General features: G+C 44.7%; 1 protein-coding gene across 6 annotated transcripts in view; it reads right to left on the bottom strand.

Annotated features, from left to right (window-relative positions):
* Positions 1-369: 369 nt before the first annotated feature.
* LOC121598112 (protein daughterless) overlaps positions 370-15,887 on the bottom strand; it is a 68,669-nt gene continuing 53,151 nt past the window's right edge. The window contains exons 3-12 of one of the 6 annotated variants that reach the window (XM_041924688.1): positions 9,726-10,052; positions 9,336-9,524; positions 8,516-8,896; positions 7,409-7,480; positions 6,359-6,617; positions 6,155-6,260; positions 5,686-5,805; positions 5,458-5,603; positions 5,258-5,373; positions 370-4,998 (exon numbers count right to left, since the gene is read on the bottom strand). In XM_041924688.1, the coding sequence (XP_041780622.1) occupies positions 4,957-4,998; positions 5,258-5,373; positions 5,458-5,603; positions 5,686-5,805; positions 6,155-6,260; positions 6,359-6,617; positions 7,409-7,480; positions 8,516-8,896; positions 9,336-9,524; positions 9,726-10,052 (1,758 nt within the window). In that variant the 3' untranslated portion in view covers positions 370-4,956. The remainder of the gene's footprint in view (positions 4,999-5,257; positions 5,374-5,457; positions 5,604-5,685; positions 5,806-6,154; positions 6,261-6,358; positions 6,618-7,408; positions 7,481-8,515; positions 8,897-9,335; positions 9,525-9,725; positions 10,053-15,887) is intronic. The other 5 variants (XM_041924690.1, XM_041924692.1, XM_041924691.1 and 2 more) reach the window with 5 other exon arrangements.

Below are 15,887 nucleotides of genomic sequence, written 5' to 3'. Positions count from 1 at the left end.
TTTCCTCATTTTTTTTCTTTCTCCTACTTCTTCTTATTCTTCTTTTTCTTCTTTCATGCTGTTGATTCATTTTGTATGTTTTCTGTTTTGTTGTGTTTTTTCCTTTTTTTAATTTACCATTAAAACGTAGCCATCTGGTATTATCATTACATCACTGTACGTTATCATCTTTCACATTCGTATTTTCTTTCCATTTTAACAACATCTTTTGCTGTCACGTTCCCTTTCCTTCTGCCATTTCTCTCGAATGATTGTGTTGTGTGTGTTTTTTTACTTCTGTGTGGTTTAACCTTCTCATTTTGTTTTTCTTTTCCTTACGATTTGCCATGGATTTTGTTGTATGTGTGTATATAAATGTGTTTTTTTTTATTTGCTCTTGCAACACATTACGCTTATAATGGAACTGCTACTTGTTGTCTTATACTGTTGCTCTTTTTTTTTTTTTGCTCACTTGCTTTATCTATTTCGTTATTCATTTCGTTCTTCTCGTTCACATCGTGGCTTGTTGTTAGTTGGAGGATGTTCATGCATTGGCTTGGTTGTTTATTTTTAATTATTACTTTGAGTAGCAAAACTGCGTTATTGATTTGAGCACACGCATTTCGATATTTTGCTAGTGTTTTTTTTTCGCATTTTCTGATTTGTCTATATACTGTGTTCGTTGTACGACGAGCGTTTTTGCATGACGAACGATTGTGTATTGTGTGTGTTGCAGGATTGTAACGTTCCATCGTGCAATCGAAACCACCAGCATGGCGCCTTTGGCAAAGCAATGTAAAACATGAAAAAATACTTGTAGAAAAAAAAAGAAAGAAACAGTATAAACCATGAGCGCATATTTCGCGTGTGTCCTAAAACAGAGCAAACAAAAACCAAAAAATCCATGAAAAATGAGGAACAGAACCTTTGTGCATCCTTCTTTCTCCCGCTACTCAGTGTTTCATTTGCACTTTACTGATTTTAGCTTTCATTTGCACCATCATTCTCATACACTTTTCTTTTCTTTATCCTTATTTTGTAACACCATTTACCGAACAGAAACCCAACCAACTGTGTTTTGCGAAAGCACCACACAGTTCCGGGTTAGCATTGTTCGGTCTCTGTCACTAGAAGAACAAAGTAAAAGCAAATGTATGTATAACACATTCTTGAAAAATAAGGGACAGACTAAAACTAAAGCATCGTTTAGAAAATAATATGTACTCCATTTGTGTGTGCGTGTGTAAAATACTCTTTTAGCTTAAACTAACCTAACGCCGCAACACCGCATAACGGCGCCGGGCGTTGTGTGATGTGTGTCGGGGTGTTTACCTCCTTTTTTCCTAATGTTGATTGATTATGTTTCGCTTTTGTGCTTTCTGCCGCATGCAGCATATCTCGGCACACACACACGCACTCATCTAATATAAGTCACCTTAAAAGTTATTACTATGGTAAAATAAAATAATTAAAATAGCAATTAACATAAAACGAACATTGGAAGGCCAGAATATTTATAAAATGGCGAAAAATAAATCCCTAACACATGTGACTTTTAACTCTTGCTCTTTTCTCTCTCTCCTCTTTCACTGTTACACATTTGTATCCTTGTTTTTTTCTATTTTGCTTTGGAAACAAAATACCAAAATCGAATGGAAGATAATAAAAACACCGCACCGAAATCGGTAGAAAACCTATATAAAAAGTATACATAAAGAACGTTTCTCTATACATGCATTTCATTTTTTTTAAATCATAGGAAAACTATAACGCGTAAAATAAACACACCACGAGCACGTTTTCATTCTCTCATTTATGTGGTACCACTGAATCCACACAAATGCGTGGAGCAGTTATTAGCAAACGGGTATTGGCTATGTGTGCTTTAAACAATGTAAGAGCAAAATGAAAGAAATTAAACTCAGAATCATTTTAAACGAACCATTTAGCCTAGCTTTACCAATAGAAAGTAGTAATGAGAAAATTATGAATGTAAAGTTGAAGTTGTAACAATGCTTATGCTATTGTGTTTGCTGTCAATTATATGGATTCTGCTAACACGTGGCGACACAGTTATTCAACGACTGAGAATGTCTTGATACTTTTTTTTTCTAGAAAGTTCCGCTAGAAATATGAATAATACTATCGAGACATTTTCACCATCTTTCTTAAGAGCTTCACAGTGAATCTTTACACCAATGATCGACACGAACACGGATGTGTCGCGACACATTTGCAGAAAATGATCATTGACACTTTTCATAGACATATCATTGTAAAGAACGTAGCAGTGTAAAATAGAAAATATAAAACATGTTAGAGGTGTTTCCCCTCTCAAGATTGACTGATTTGTCAAGATGGTTGGCCGTATGAAATCGTTGCACTCGTTCTTGCTTCCTAAAGAGTTCCTTATTCTATTCCTTTCCTTTTGCTCTCTAGCATTACAGAAACACACACATACACACACGTACACTTGTTGTTCTCGAAACATTTTTTTATCACATCTTTGTAAAAACACTGTTTTGGCGCGTTTAGTTAGTTTACAGTACTCATAAGAGCGCTGCTCCTCGAGCTGATCGTAGTAGTTTGAAGTTAACGATCATTCGCTACGTTTAATCGACGCAGTAAATGAGGTTGAGGGAAAATGAGAAAAAAGAACCATTCAGCGCCACCGGAAAAGAGTTGCTTAATGCTGGTAAAAAAAAAAACTAACCCTCTAGTTCTCCTGTCAACTAAACACAATCAGATTATATCAAACGCAGCAAAATACTATCATTCTTAGGGCATTCCGATAATGTGTGATGTAATTTTCTTATACGATATTTCAATTAAAAAGGGTATAATTAATTGATTGTTTGTGTGTTGCTTTGTGTGATGGTCATTTTTGAAAATTGTCTTGTGATGTTAAACTATCAAGCCTTTTGATTTGAAGTTTTCGACTTCATTTGAGGCTTAAGCTTTCGTGTTTGATACACACGACACCGAAAACTTGTACACTATAACAAAACATGTGTTGAATAATATAAATACTGTCGTTGATTATCGGGCATTCACGGTTATCATTGATTTGGTTCCTGAGGAACTGTTCAGTCGCAAAGTTGTTGGCGCGTCTGATGGTAGGGAAAGGGTGCATTTCAAAACAAAGCTCAAACAGATCGAAGTGACTCTGCTGCATACTACACGCTGCTAATGAACACAGTTTCAAAAAAGAACAATTGTTTAACGAAAAAGCGAATCCTCGTCGACACAAGTTACGATATAAGTACACTGGTAACTGGTAACTTACTAAGTACTGGTTTAAGTCTCGAACATCCTCTCAAAAATGATATGATTCAAACCGGCGGCGGCCTGGACCTAAACCGGGTGGATCGATTCTCGATCCAAAACCATGAAATGTCTCATTTTCCTACCATCGGACACGCTTGCGAACACTTTCTCACTCACACACCCACAGACAGAAGAATAAACTTCTTTCACTGGTTATATGAACGCATTGTTTGTCCTCTTTCCTTTTCCCTGACCGTTTTTCTTTTTCTGAACAAAAGTTAATGGTGGCGTTGCTTAATTCCTTTCCCTGATCCAAACCCTTCCGACGAATGATTCAATCACTCGCTTCGCTAACAACGTTGCTGGTAATACGCTCCCTTTACTACGTCAAGAAAATGATGATCTCGCTATTGTGGTACAAACGCGCGCGCGCGCGCTCTCATCGATTCTTGGCTTGATTTCATGGAAATTCATTCTTCTCTCTACACATTCCTTTTGCGACCTTCTTGCTTTTTTCTGCTGTTGGTTTTATATCGATATAGTTTATATATATGTTGTGTGTGTGTATATATATATAGAGAATACTAAAAGATATTATTACTGTTCTTCTTTTCCACTATAACGTTTCCACATATGTCGCTTCGCTCCCTCTCTCTCTCTGTCCTTGTCCTATTAGGAATCTGTTCTGGGGTGATGTACTGTAATCATTCGATTATGTTTGTGTATTTTTTTGTCACCCCGAATTAATAACAAAAAAATAGTCCTCTATCTGCTCCCCTGCTGTTGCTATCTGCTGCTAGCGTAATATTTTACGCTAATTTTATTTGCAAAGAAATTGTTACTCTTTCTGCACCGAGTTGCGCGTGTCATGCGTGCATTGTGTGCAATAAAATCGCCCTAGCCTAGTTCTGGTTCACCTAAAACACACACGCTTCTTGCACACCGGGGATTCAATCGCTGTCACGGGGTGTTGTATTGATTTCTTAAAAAAACAAAACAAAAAGTTTTAACGTATTTTTTACACAATCGCACCAAATACTTAATGCATTAAGTATTTCCTGCGTTCGCTGTATAAAAGATGCACACAGCTCCTTCTGCACTGTCCGCTGATTCGCACTGTCCAACAGTGGCCGCTACCAGAGAAAGTGAGAGCGCTTTCGAACAGTTGTGGGAGACGGAGGAGAGGGATTTGTAATGTTTTGCGCGACTGAAAACGGGCTGAAATACATGTTGACACGTGCGAGTGTGTGATACATTTCACACACCGCAACTACTAGTACTACCTTCCGTTTCCTTGTCGTTGTTTATACAACACGTTTTGTTCTACTTACACACGTACAGCATCTTACTTCTTCCTTGCGTTTCTATCTTCCAGCGCTTCACATATGTACACTTTATGCTTCCGTGCTTCGTCCTAACATGCCAGCATTTTTTTTTAAATTCCATTTTTCCTATTGTGCTTCACTCGCTTCGATTTGTCGCCCCACACTCACCCATTCCTACGCCTAAACTAAACACCTTTATTAACCTCTGGAGGTTTTGTGTGTGTGTGTGCTGTACTGCTTCCTGGCAGCCGTGGATGTAGACCGCCAAGAATCCCTCTTCCATTCTTTTATCTAATTACTTGTATTGGACTGGTTGTGCGGATTCTGCCCGTAAGAGTTGTGCTGTGGTTTGTTATCTTCGAATAAAGCAGGTAAAATTGGTATGCTATTGTGGTGGTCCACTGTGCGGTAGACTTGGCGGAGCACCCTGCATCACACACACGCGCGTAACATCCATCAGGGGTTTTCGAGTGTTGGTGTTGGAGGTTGGGATGGTTCGGTGTGTGTTTGTGTTTTGGTGTGTCATTGGTAGGTTGTTGTTGGTGTCAATCCGCAGCGCAGCAGCGTACCGGCAGCAGGAGAATGGATTAGAACAAACAAATCAGAGCTTTAGTATTCAGTGGTGTGCAGTTGATCGTTGTGCCCGGCTACAGATCCCTGTGCTCCTGTTTCAGACCACTACTTACAGGTAGCGTAGGGTAGGCTGATTGATGTAGGATATGCGGGGGTAGCTTCGGACCGTCCTCGGCCTTCTCCTCCTCTCGCCGCTTCAGGCAAGCCGCCTTCGGGTTTAGATTACGCTCTGGAAATTACGATAAAAAAATTAATAATATTGTAATCAATTTCTTTACAAAAAATGGCAGTCGTCAGTGTCGTCGATACATACCTCGCACTTGCTGCTCGAGAGTCATTATCACTTCTACAGCCATGTTCAGTATGCCCAGCTTGGTCTGTGGTTTGTCTGATTTCAGGTGCGACATGCACATGCGTCCCAGCTCCTTCAGCGCCTCATTAATATCCCGAATACGTATTCTGTGCAACAAAAAAGAAAGAAAGAAGATGAAATTAATACACTTGTACAGGGCACACAATGTGTCGTAAAAGCAACACCTGCCTTTCACGTGCATTGTTGGCTTGCCTTCGCTCCCGCTCCTTTCGATCCTTTGCCAGCGGGTCCAGATCGTCGTCGTCATCGTCGTCGTCAGCACTGGAACAACTGCGCGAGGTTTTACTACTAGTTAGAATGTTGACGTCAAAGTATCACATCGCAAACAGATACGTCGTAACGTAAAACGTTCAACGCAAGAAAAGGAAATGGTTAAAATGAAAAGAAAAATGAAAAAAGAAAAGAAAAAGAAACACAACTGTGTTATGAATTGAACAACTAAAAAGGGAAATAATGCATACAAAAAAACTCGATTTCCGGATTAATTTATACATATCAAAATTTTATAAATTAATCCAGGAAAAATAAAAAAAAAACTACACTTCCCAGCTACCGCTAATCCCACAAAACACCCACTTGGCGGCAACAAGACCCATCCCCACTGCGAGCTGACTAAACCTTGTAAAGAGTCACTTACTACTTGCGCTGCCGCTTGGCACCCTTCGCCGAACCCTGCACGGAGCTGCTCGGTTTGGTGTCGGAATCTGGAGGCTCTTTGCGTTTCTCTGAGGATAAATGATAAACTGTTTTTTTAGATGATAACGTTTATAGTAAATCACCTATCAGTATTGTTTGTGTGGCAAATAAACGGGCGGAGGCGGGGGGCGAAAGCGAAACTTACTGTTGTTCACCGACACCGGGCCGCTGCCGGGGAGTCGTTCCGTTTTCACGGGGACGGTGGAAAGTTCGGCCGGCGCGTCCGGGTGCTGCTGCAGCTGGGAGGAGGGTGGAATGATCGGCCCGCTGCCGGTCGAGTACGGTGAGACGGTCGCGGCAGGGTCGATTGAAGAGAGCGACACACCGACCTGCGGTTCGCAGTGATTTCGCAGTATGTTGATGGCATCGTCCAGCCGTTCCTCCATGCGTGACCCTTGCAGGGACTGTGGGCAGATTGTTGCGGGGGAGAGAAAGATGGGAGAGAGAGAGAAAGAGAGAAAATTACCAGATTAGAGGGTCAATTCGGAATAATAAACATAAATGTCGCACAATTCTTTGCCCTCCGTGACGGGCAAAATGATAACCCGCGCGGGCAGGAGCGCGGAAAAGACAAACAATATGACCGAAAAGGCCATATCATCGGAAGCAAATGCAAACAAACGTAAATAAAAGAAGCGTACGGCATTATCAAATTAACAACCTTCAAGTTTGACAATAGTTAACAATGCATACTAATTTACAATATTTCGTACAAGCTACGATCGACGGAGTAAAAAGCTCTGTAGAAATACAACAAAAATTAATGTAGCACGATATATTAATGCCAGAGCCAGAGCAAGATACTGTACAACACACACACACACACACACACACGGAGACGTAGTATTCGGTTTTACTGGCGATGTGAGAACACTTATGCTACAATTTCATTACCACACAGCCTCCACTATCAACAATGTTCATGCCAAGCCAACAAAAAAACACAAAAAATGGTAATGATGTGCAACACACACACTGGAAAAAAAGGAACGAATGAGTGGTCCGCGTTCGACCTCTGCCCCCGAAAAAACAGAGGGACACCACGCGAGCCATACAAAAATGAAGATGTGGTTCGCTGGTGGTGCAGGAATTCTCGACATTTAACATTTTGTGTGCAATCATCACAGACTCAGCAGCTCCTTCTCTATTTCCATCCATCCACAATCTGGGCCCAGAAGCCTTGTCCCATACTTACCGTGACGTTTTCATGCTCTCTTAGTAGCGACACGATCGCCTCATCTAGCGGCTGTATCTCGGGAGAGTTGGCCTATACGGGAACGAGATACGAAATAAACGCAAGAAAGAAAGAAAGAAAGAAAAAAACATGCATCAACGAAAAATTGTTGGAAATAACACGCATTCAAATCAAATGAAGAGAATCAAATTAAAACAAGTAGAGGTAAAAAAGAAAAAGAAGAGTATAAGAAGAAGAAAGAAAGCCACACATCAAACACGCTCATACACACACACACAATGGTACTTTTGGTGTTTTGTGCCATAAAAAAGAAACAAAATTGACAAGAGAAATGCTGTATCGAAACATGAAAGTCATTTTGTTTCGAAAGATGAATAAAAAATGTGAAAAAGAATATAGAAACACAAAAGGAAAAAAAGCCTTTAGGTGCAAATTTAACTGATCTTTAGGCAAAGTGTTGTTTGGAATGATACTCAAACCCCGCGAAAAGATCCGATTAACCTGTTTCTTTCAGATATTGTTACAAAACGAAGCGTAAGCTTTATCAGAATAGTAGCAATTTACAATTATTACGAATAAATTTAAAACATTACGAAAAATCTTGCAAACATGCTAATTTACAGATGGACAAACGAATTTACAAAAGATTTAAACAAGTCTTGATATAAAATATGTAAATATCATAGTAATACAAGTATATATAAAACCAAGATACGCTTGATAGTCATATCACAATAAAAAAAGAATTAAAATAAAACAAAACTTGAAAAACATGATAATTATCATGATCGTGATCAAACAATACAAACAAAAGAATAAACAACAACAATACTGTAAAAAAATAGATCAAAAACCACTCGTACCACCAGTAAACTGACAACGAGTCCTTTGTCAGGTATCGATTACAACAAATAGCTTTTCCAAATTGATACACGATAAAACTCATCGCGAAAAAGGGCACCAAGAAACAACAACAACAAAAATCCACACAAACGGAGCGAAAGAAAGAAGGCAAAGTAAGAGGTGTAAAACGAAACAAAACAAAACAAAAAAGCAGCGCGCCTCGTTTACGTATATGTGTGTATTAAAAGATCCAATCCAATTTACCATATGGGGCAGTCCTCGATGCACTAGCTCGGGCGCGTAGGAACCGTTCGATAGGCTGTTGAGTACGGCCGGGCCGCCACCGTTGCTGTTGATCACCGCCGGGTTGATCTGCTGCCAGGCACCGCCCGCCGCCGCGACGGCCGCCGCAGTGGCCGCCGACGCAACGGACGCGGGAACGCCACCGCCGGGTACGACGACGGTGGAGCCGCCGCTCGCCGGCACGGCGGCGACATGAATACTTTGCTGCGACGCTTGCTGGGACTGCTGTACTTGTTGTTGCTGTTGCTGGGCCTGCTGCTGGGACGTGAGCGGTGGAGGTGAGTTCACTGGCGTGTTGGGGTTGGAACCGTAACTGCTAATGCTCTGATCGGTTGGGTACATCTAGTGGAGGGAAAAAAAGGGACACAAACGGGTGAGCACGCAGACAGGGGAGGGAGTTAGAGGAAACGAATTAATACAAGACCATGTTAAAGGATTATGTTTTTATACTGGTCCGCAAGGGTGTGTGTATGTGTGCAGACGACGGAAAGCCATTACAACACCCAAGGGTTTTTTTTAGTTTGTTCATTTTCCTGTTTTTGCTCATACAAAACCATTACCACATACCACAAGCAGTATATCTCTTGTTAGAAATGTCTGTACATGGTTTCATATTTGCTAATGTTTTTTGCTGTTGTTTGATATGCTTTGGTTGACAACCACAATAAAGAACAATCGGCAACTACCGATCGCGATCCAGTGAGATCATAACATGCGTGGCACACACACACAGAGTAACCAGCATCGCCTTAATCTTCTACCGCATATATCGTATACTAACCGTCTGTAGCGCCTTGCCGACCAGGGTGTCGTTTTGTACAATTGGACTATGTTGCGCATGTTGGTTGTGGTGACCGCCAGCGAGCGCGTTGTAGATTGCGGGTGAGTTCTGGCCCTGCGTACCGATCGGCGGTATCTGTGCGTTATTGCCCCGGAACGTGCTCATCGGTGGAAGTGCTTGCGTCTGATTCTGCACCATCATCATCATCCCCAGTAGCGTTTAGGTGTTGATTGGAACGGGACACAACGTCCAGCAGCGATCGGGTGTTGAGTGTTGATGTGAAAATCGATGAGGTACACAGAAAAGAAGAAGAATGCAAATTAGAAGTCGTTTTTCGCCACAATTCTAACCGTAAGTCAACATCATGGCGGGTGTGTATTAATACATTACCTGTGAAAGATGGCCGCCATCCATATGCGGCACACCGACCGGCGACATCGCGTACTGGTCATGGTTGTGCTGAGGGCCACCGCCGGCCCCGCCACCACCGAGATGGGTCCCGTGACCTACGTTGTGGTAGCCGCCGCCACCACCGCCGCCGCCACCGCCCGTACCGGAATGTGGTGCGTACGCTCCGCTCGACGAGGACGGGTACCAGGAGCCGCCGGGCGAATCGTAGTACGGTTCCGGCTGGTACAGTGCGCCGCCCGCCTTCGGGGACGTGTATCGCTGCCCGCCCGTAACCGGACTCTCGTGCGTGTACTCCTCCGGGGCGTACTGTAGCAAAAAAAGAGAGAGAAAGAACGAATGACAAGATGAGAAAGGATTGAAAGGCGAATTAGAATTAATTATGCTTAATGGATTCGTGAAGCTCCGTGGGCGGAAAGGACATTGTCCGACTGGGAGGCCACAGTAGAAGAAGAACGGGAAAAACAAACAAAAACCTTATCCCAAACGCTAAGTAATGGATTTTACACCCTCCCCCGGAGGTCACAAGAAATCAAACTTTAGGAGCTGCGGTGATTTATGCACCAATCCCGCCGCTAGACTTGCGGGAGAGCTTTAAAGGGACCGATTAAAGACCTCACACCAGCTCCTCAGCTCCTGAGAGCTGTTCCCAGTGTCCGTCGTCCTCGTGCAAATCTCGCTTTCGATGTTCCGCCCCGGGGGCTAGACTCCCGATGGCTAGATGATGCTTGATTAATGGATAGCTTTCGCTTGATCCCACACTTTCCCGAATCTCAGGCGTAAGCGCGCGCACGCTATCCGGACGATTCTTCTTAAGTTCTTGCTGCACAAAACTCGAGAGAGCAGCTCTAGTAGGCAATAACAAAAAAAAAAAAAACAAGAACATTCATTCCGTCATTCGGTAGAAGTAATCGCCAAGATTGTTTTAAATCGCCACTCCCTATCTCGCTTTCGGGCATTCTTCTGCTGTAACCCGCGCTTCGTGTCGTGTCTTCGGGCGTGTCGCGATTGTCCCTTTAGCTCCGCAAAGGTCATACTACAAATCCGGCGTGGAAGAAACCCGAGGCTTGTTGGTAAAGGGAAAAGAATCGCACGATGAGCTAACTTTCGGGCGAAGCTGCTTTTGCTGGTGGTGCGTTTGAATGAAAAAGTCATGCCACCGTGTATACTTGAATGAATGACATAAACACGCGCGCGCGACCGAAAAACTGCGCAATAGATACGTTTGTAACGGAGCCGATAGCGTCGATAGGTTGCTCCTCGGTTTGAAGCTCTCGACACACATCGTCGTCCACAGAAAAAAAAAGAAAGACGCGATCGCGGACCTACGGAGTCGAGAGAGCATGGGGTGATAAAAATTCAGCATATCACACCACCCGAGAAAACCGGTATTGCTTTCCAGCACCGAGACGAGACCAGCCAGTCAGTCGCGTCTTCTCGCGGGCACACAGCAACATGGAATGCCAACATATTGCTAGCCACAATAGGGCATCTCATCTCGTCGGACTGCGAGCCCAGAGACGAAAAACTCGTCGTGCTCGGACGCTGCTAGCGATTCTTGGGCGCATTTTTTTTTTTTTTTTTTTTGGTTAATTATACACACTTCCGCAGATGAACTCCACGACGGCGACGGCGACTAGAATTTGACCAATTCTGGGAACTGCCCTCTAACTCCCACACACACTACCACTCCCGCACACGCACCATCGACCGTGTCCGAATTAAAGGTTTTTATCACTACTTTACGAAATGCTTAGACCCCTTCCCGCCGTCACGTTGCCGCTCCCCACCACACTCTGTCCGTCCAGCCTCTTTTGAGGAATCCGACCGACCGACCGACCGACCAATCTAACCAACCCAAAACCGCCTCTCATCGACATCTCTACTCCATCACCAACAGCTCCCCCCCCCCGCCCCTTCTCCTCCTTCTCCCTCCCTCCAGCTCCTTTCCAGCGATTTGATACTCTGCTTCTTTCGCTCGCAACATGCTACAGAGATTAGCATACTCTACAATGTTTGCATGCACAATCGTCAACCACCCTCCTCGCTCCCCCCCCCCCCCACACCCTGTTGGTCGTGTTTGTGTGTGTGTTGTGTGTTTGCGCGTGGGGAAGCTGGGCGGCGACGAGATGCTCATTATCATATTTGACAAATTTTCGATATTAATCATGATCATCAACAGCTCAACCGGAATCACTTTTCACGAAAAACATCAACCCACCCTCCCCCTCCGCCTCTTGTGTGCCTTTTTGGGGGGGTTGATGGATACATTGGGTGTGAGACGATAAGCGAGAGAGAGAGACTGAAATGACTGAGCAGTTGCGAGATAGTTGGGGGGGAAGGTGGGAATGCCAAAGTAGTAAAAGCTAAAAGGCCATCGCTTCGTATGCTCTCCATCAAACACACACACACACATAGACAGAGCAATGGAGCAAAATCCCGTCGTGAATGGAGCGCAGCACAGTCACACAGCTTTCTGAATAGAAACACACACAAACACACACAAGGAGGGCTGTGTGAGGAGCTTTTTGGGGAAGGCAGACATGTTGGCAACACAGTGAGACACCCAAACCGAACAGAGCCGAGGCAGCCCCAGAGCGATACAGCAAACGGAGAAAGACTAAAACTATCCGTCTAACAACATAAACCAGAGTATAGAGAAGGAGAGAGGGAGAGAGATAGAGAGAGAGAGAGGGAGAGGGTGGCCAGCATACAGTAGCAGTAGCGGGCGATTGGAAGCGATAGCGTGGAGTGGACTGAAACGATGACAAATGGTAGGAAACGCAAAAGAAGCAGCTACTACTGCTACTAGCCGGAATCGACGACCGTTTATCATGCGTTCCCCCCTCCAACTCGTCCACCTAGCCCCACACTCGGAGCGGGGGTGGACTCTAGGCGACGGCAATGGCCAACCGCCGACTCCCCGCACCCAATGTGTGTGTGTGTGTGTGCGTGAGAGTGTTGCGTACTAAATCACTCGTCTTATAAACGGAGGCAATTTTCTGGGCCCTTTCCTTCGTCCTCTTCCAGCTCCAAAAGTTACTCCAGCGCCAAACAGTTCCCCCATAGTGTGATGGTGTGATGTATATGTTTTTACTACAGAAGTGAATCGAGAACTTATCTCCTCCCTCAACAGCTAATTCCAGCCAGCACGAGTTCACAAATGCTTATTGATTTCAAAGCACTTCTCTGAGAGGCGTCCTCGTTTTGGATAATTAATCTGCTTACATAGTTTTCGCCTCCAATCCTCACCCAATGAAACACGCGTTTGTCCTTAGATTTGAAACTCCAAATTGGCCGATTGCGTGCACAGTCTGTTGTTATTAATGCGATGGATGCGCTCATCGCCCTAACGGATTGGTGGTAAATTATTAAGAAGGAACTGGCCGCCCCGGGAGTTGGAACCGCTTCTGACATTTAAAAGCTCCCCCAAGACAAAGCCTGCCTGCCTGCCGTGTGTCTTCTTGGCCACGAGAGGTGTGTGGTGGTTGGTCTTGGCCAAGCTCGCCCAACCCCCAACTTGAATCTCTCTCTACAAAGTCGCTCATATCGATTTCAAATTATGTTCAGCCAGATCTCCAATGTTTTATGTTTGTTGCTTCAATGGCAAAATAACGTCTTTAAGGAAAGGGAAGACGAACTCCCAAAAGCTCGTCTGCTCTTCTGTAGCACCACCACCATACCATATATATATATATATGTGTGTGTGTGTGTGTGTGTGTGTGTGTGTGTGTGTGTGTGTGTGTGTGTGTGTGTGTGTGTGTGTGTGTGTGTGTGTGTGTGTGTGTGTGTGTGTGTGTGTGTGTGTGTGTGTGTGTTTGTAGGTGCTTTTAGAAAAATATTTTCTTACGACTTGGATCTTCCAATTTGGGCGGAGAGCATTTTCGTTTATATTGGTGCTGATGGGGTGGCTGTTAAAAAATCCCGAAATAACTGCCCAACAAAAAAAAAGATTATTATCTCCACACCTCCACACACATACACACACACACCCCACACACATTACCATAATGCCGGGGAGGTGGTCTTCGCTTGCGATTTACTACCATGCCCGCGCGCGGTGCCTTTGCGTGCCCTTCTTCTGCTCCACTCCAGACGACTTCCATCCCTCACACACGCGCGAGATGTTGGATTTGAGATAAAAATCCGATCAAATAGTAATGAACGAACTGCCATAAACGGAGCGGGGTTTCGTGATCGAACACCAGCCCCCCCTGCAACCTCCGGAGACGGTGAGGATGCCAACCAAGAGCCGGTTCTTTCATAGAAGCGGCGAGGCAGCAGCAGCAGCCATCAAAGATTCAAATATTACTCCCAATCATGACGAGCTCCGCTATCGTTTCGCTTGCAAAACCCAGACGGGCGGCGATACCACCCCGTTACTAGGACTTTTCACTCTTTCCCTCTCTTTCGTTCTCTCTCGGTTGCTTAGGATCGCAGAAAAAGTTCCGTTTTTTTACCAAACGATGTCCTCGTATGCTCTTCTTTTTATTTGCTAGATCCGAGTCTTTCTTTCCAATTCTACCACTATCGCTTACAGAGGGGTTTTTGTGTCGTTTCCTATCCATCGGATTCGAATTCGGATTTCAAAACACACAGACACGGCCCTTAAGCAGAGTACGATTGCCGGTACCGATGCCACGGGACAACCAACCAGCCGGGCGGACAAACATTCAAAGGGTGTTATGGTATTAGTTCATTTATAATTCAATAGCGAATATCTAACACTCGCCGCGCCCCTTCCGAGGACCTTCATCCTTTCCACCTCTGAAAACTCAGGACGACCCCGAAATTTTCCCACTCGTTTCTACTCCTCCCACCACCGTACACCAACCAACCGGCAGGAGACTGTTTCGGGACGATGATTATACGTTTGCTCTGGGCTGCATCGTACAACCCTTACTCTCTTTCTCCCTGCCACATCATCTAGCAATTTCCCTCCTAATGGGACGGAACAACCATGGGTCCTCCCCGCCCCGTGTGTCCATATCCCCGTGTGTCGGTGTAAAAACGTCACCCATTCCCATTTCTTCTGGCGCAACCAACAACAACGGGGAGAGCTGTGCTGCAACACACAACACCGGAGACCGGAACACACTGGTGTCCCTTCGTTTTTAAAAGGAGATCTTCTTTTTTTTGGTTTCGTTCTGGTCCTTCCTCCCTTCCCAGTAGTTTTCGTGCTGATGCTTGTGCCCGGGGAAGAACGCACCACTGCTTTCGGCACTGCGTCCGGGACCGAGAGCGTGGAAAGCGTACGTGTTTGGTTGCTGCTAGGACACCACAGACAGTGCTGCGCGCGTGCGATCACACTGCTAGCATTTTCCCGACTAGCTGTTGCACCATACACACTCACACACACACACAGACACACACACATGCGTCCATTCATCTTTCCTTTCTCCTAGGGCCCGGCACGATGACAAAGTGGTTGCTCCCTCTTCAACCCACCCTCTGTGCACATCGCACAGGGCACACACCATCATCAAAAATCGAATATGCGCCCAGAGTTAGGCAATTGTATTTTTTCAGCAGCCAAACAAGCAAAAAAAAAGCCCCTTATAAAACATACGCTTAGAAGGACCCTTCTTTTGCAGCATTCGATCCTTACTTTGTGTTCAACTGTGGGCCGTAAAAAAAAGGGAAGACCTAAACAACATCCATCCCTCTCTCTCTCGCTCGCTCCGATTTAGTGAAGCAACGAACCCCGCGTAACCAGGTTAGCAGAAGCAGCAGAAACATGCCACCCAACTAGGATAGCCTAACACACTAAATGTGATGGCAGTTAAAAAAGAAAGAAAAAAAACCCTTAAAAACACTTCCCCCCATATTGTGCCCTGCGAGGGTATTGGTGTGCACCACACACACATACACTCCATTCCTCCCACCAGAGAGGATCACCAGTTCGCTCACAATGAATCGACAAACCCTCTCGCTTCCCCGTGCCGTCCGTGTCCGTGTGTGCCAAAGAAAATCCATAAATTTTGGCGGTTTATGATTCATTTACATATTAATAATTTATGTCCCGTTCTGGCTCGTGCGCTCCTTCTCGCTCACTCACGCTCGCTGTTCGCTTGTGCCATGTGCAGCGCGGGGCAATAGAGATACACGGATGCGGGATATAAAGCGAGGGAGGTAGGTGTGTAC

The sequence above is a fragment of the Anopheles merus genome, chromosome 3R (assembly GCF_017562075.2).
Source record: "Anopheles merus strain MAF chromosome 3R, AmerM5.1, whole genome shotgun sequence".
In the NCBI taxonomy this organism is placed as follows: Eukaryota; Metazoa; Arthropoda; class Insecta; order Diptera; family Culicidae; genus Anopheles; species Anopheles merus.
Note: the sequence above shows the minus strand (reverse complement) of the source record. Positions and strands in the feature narration are given on the sequence as shown.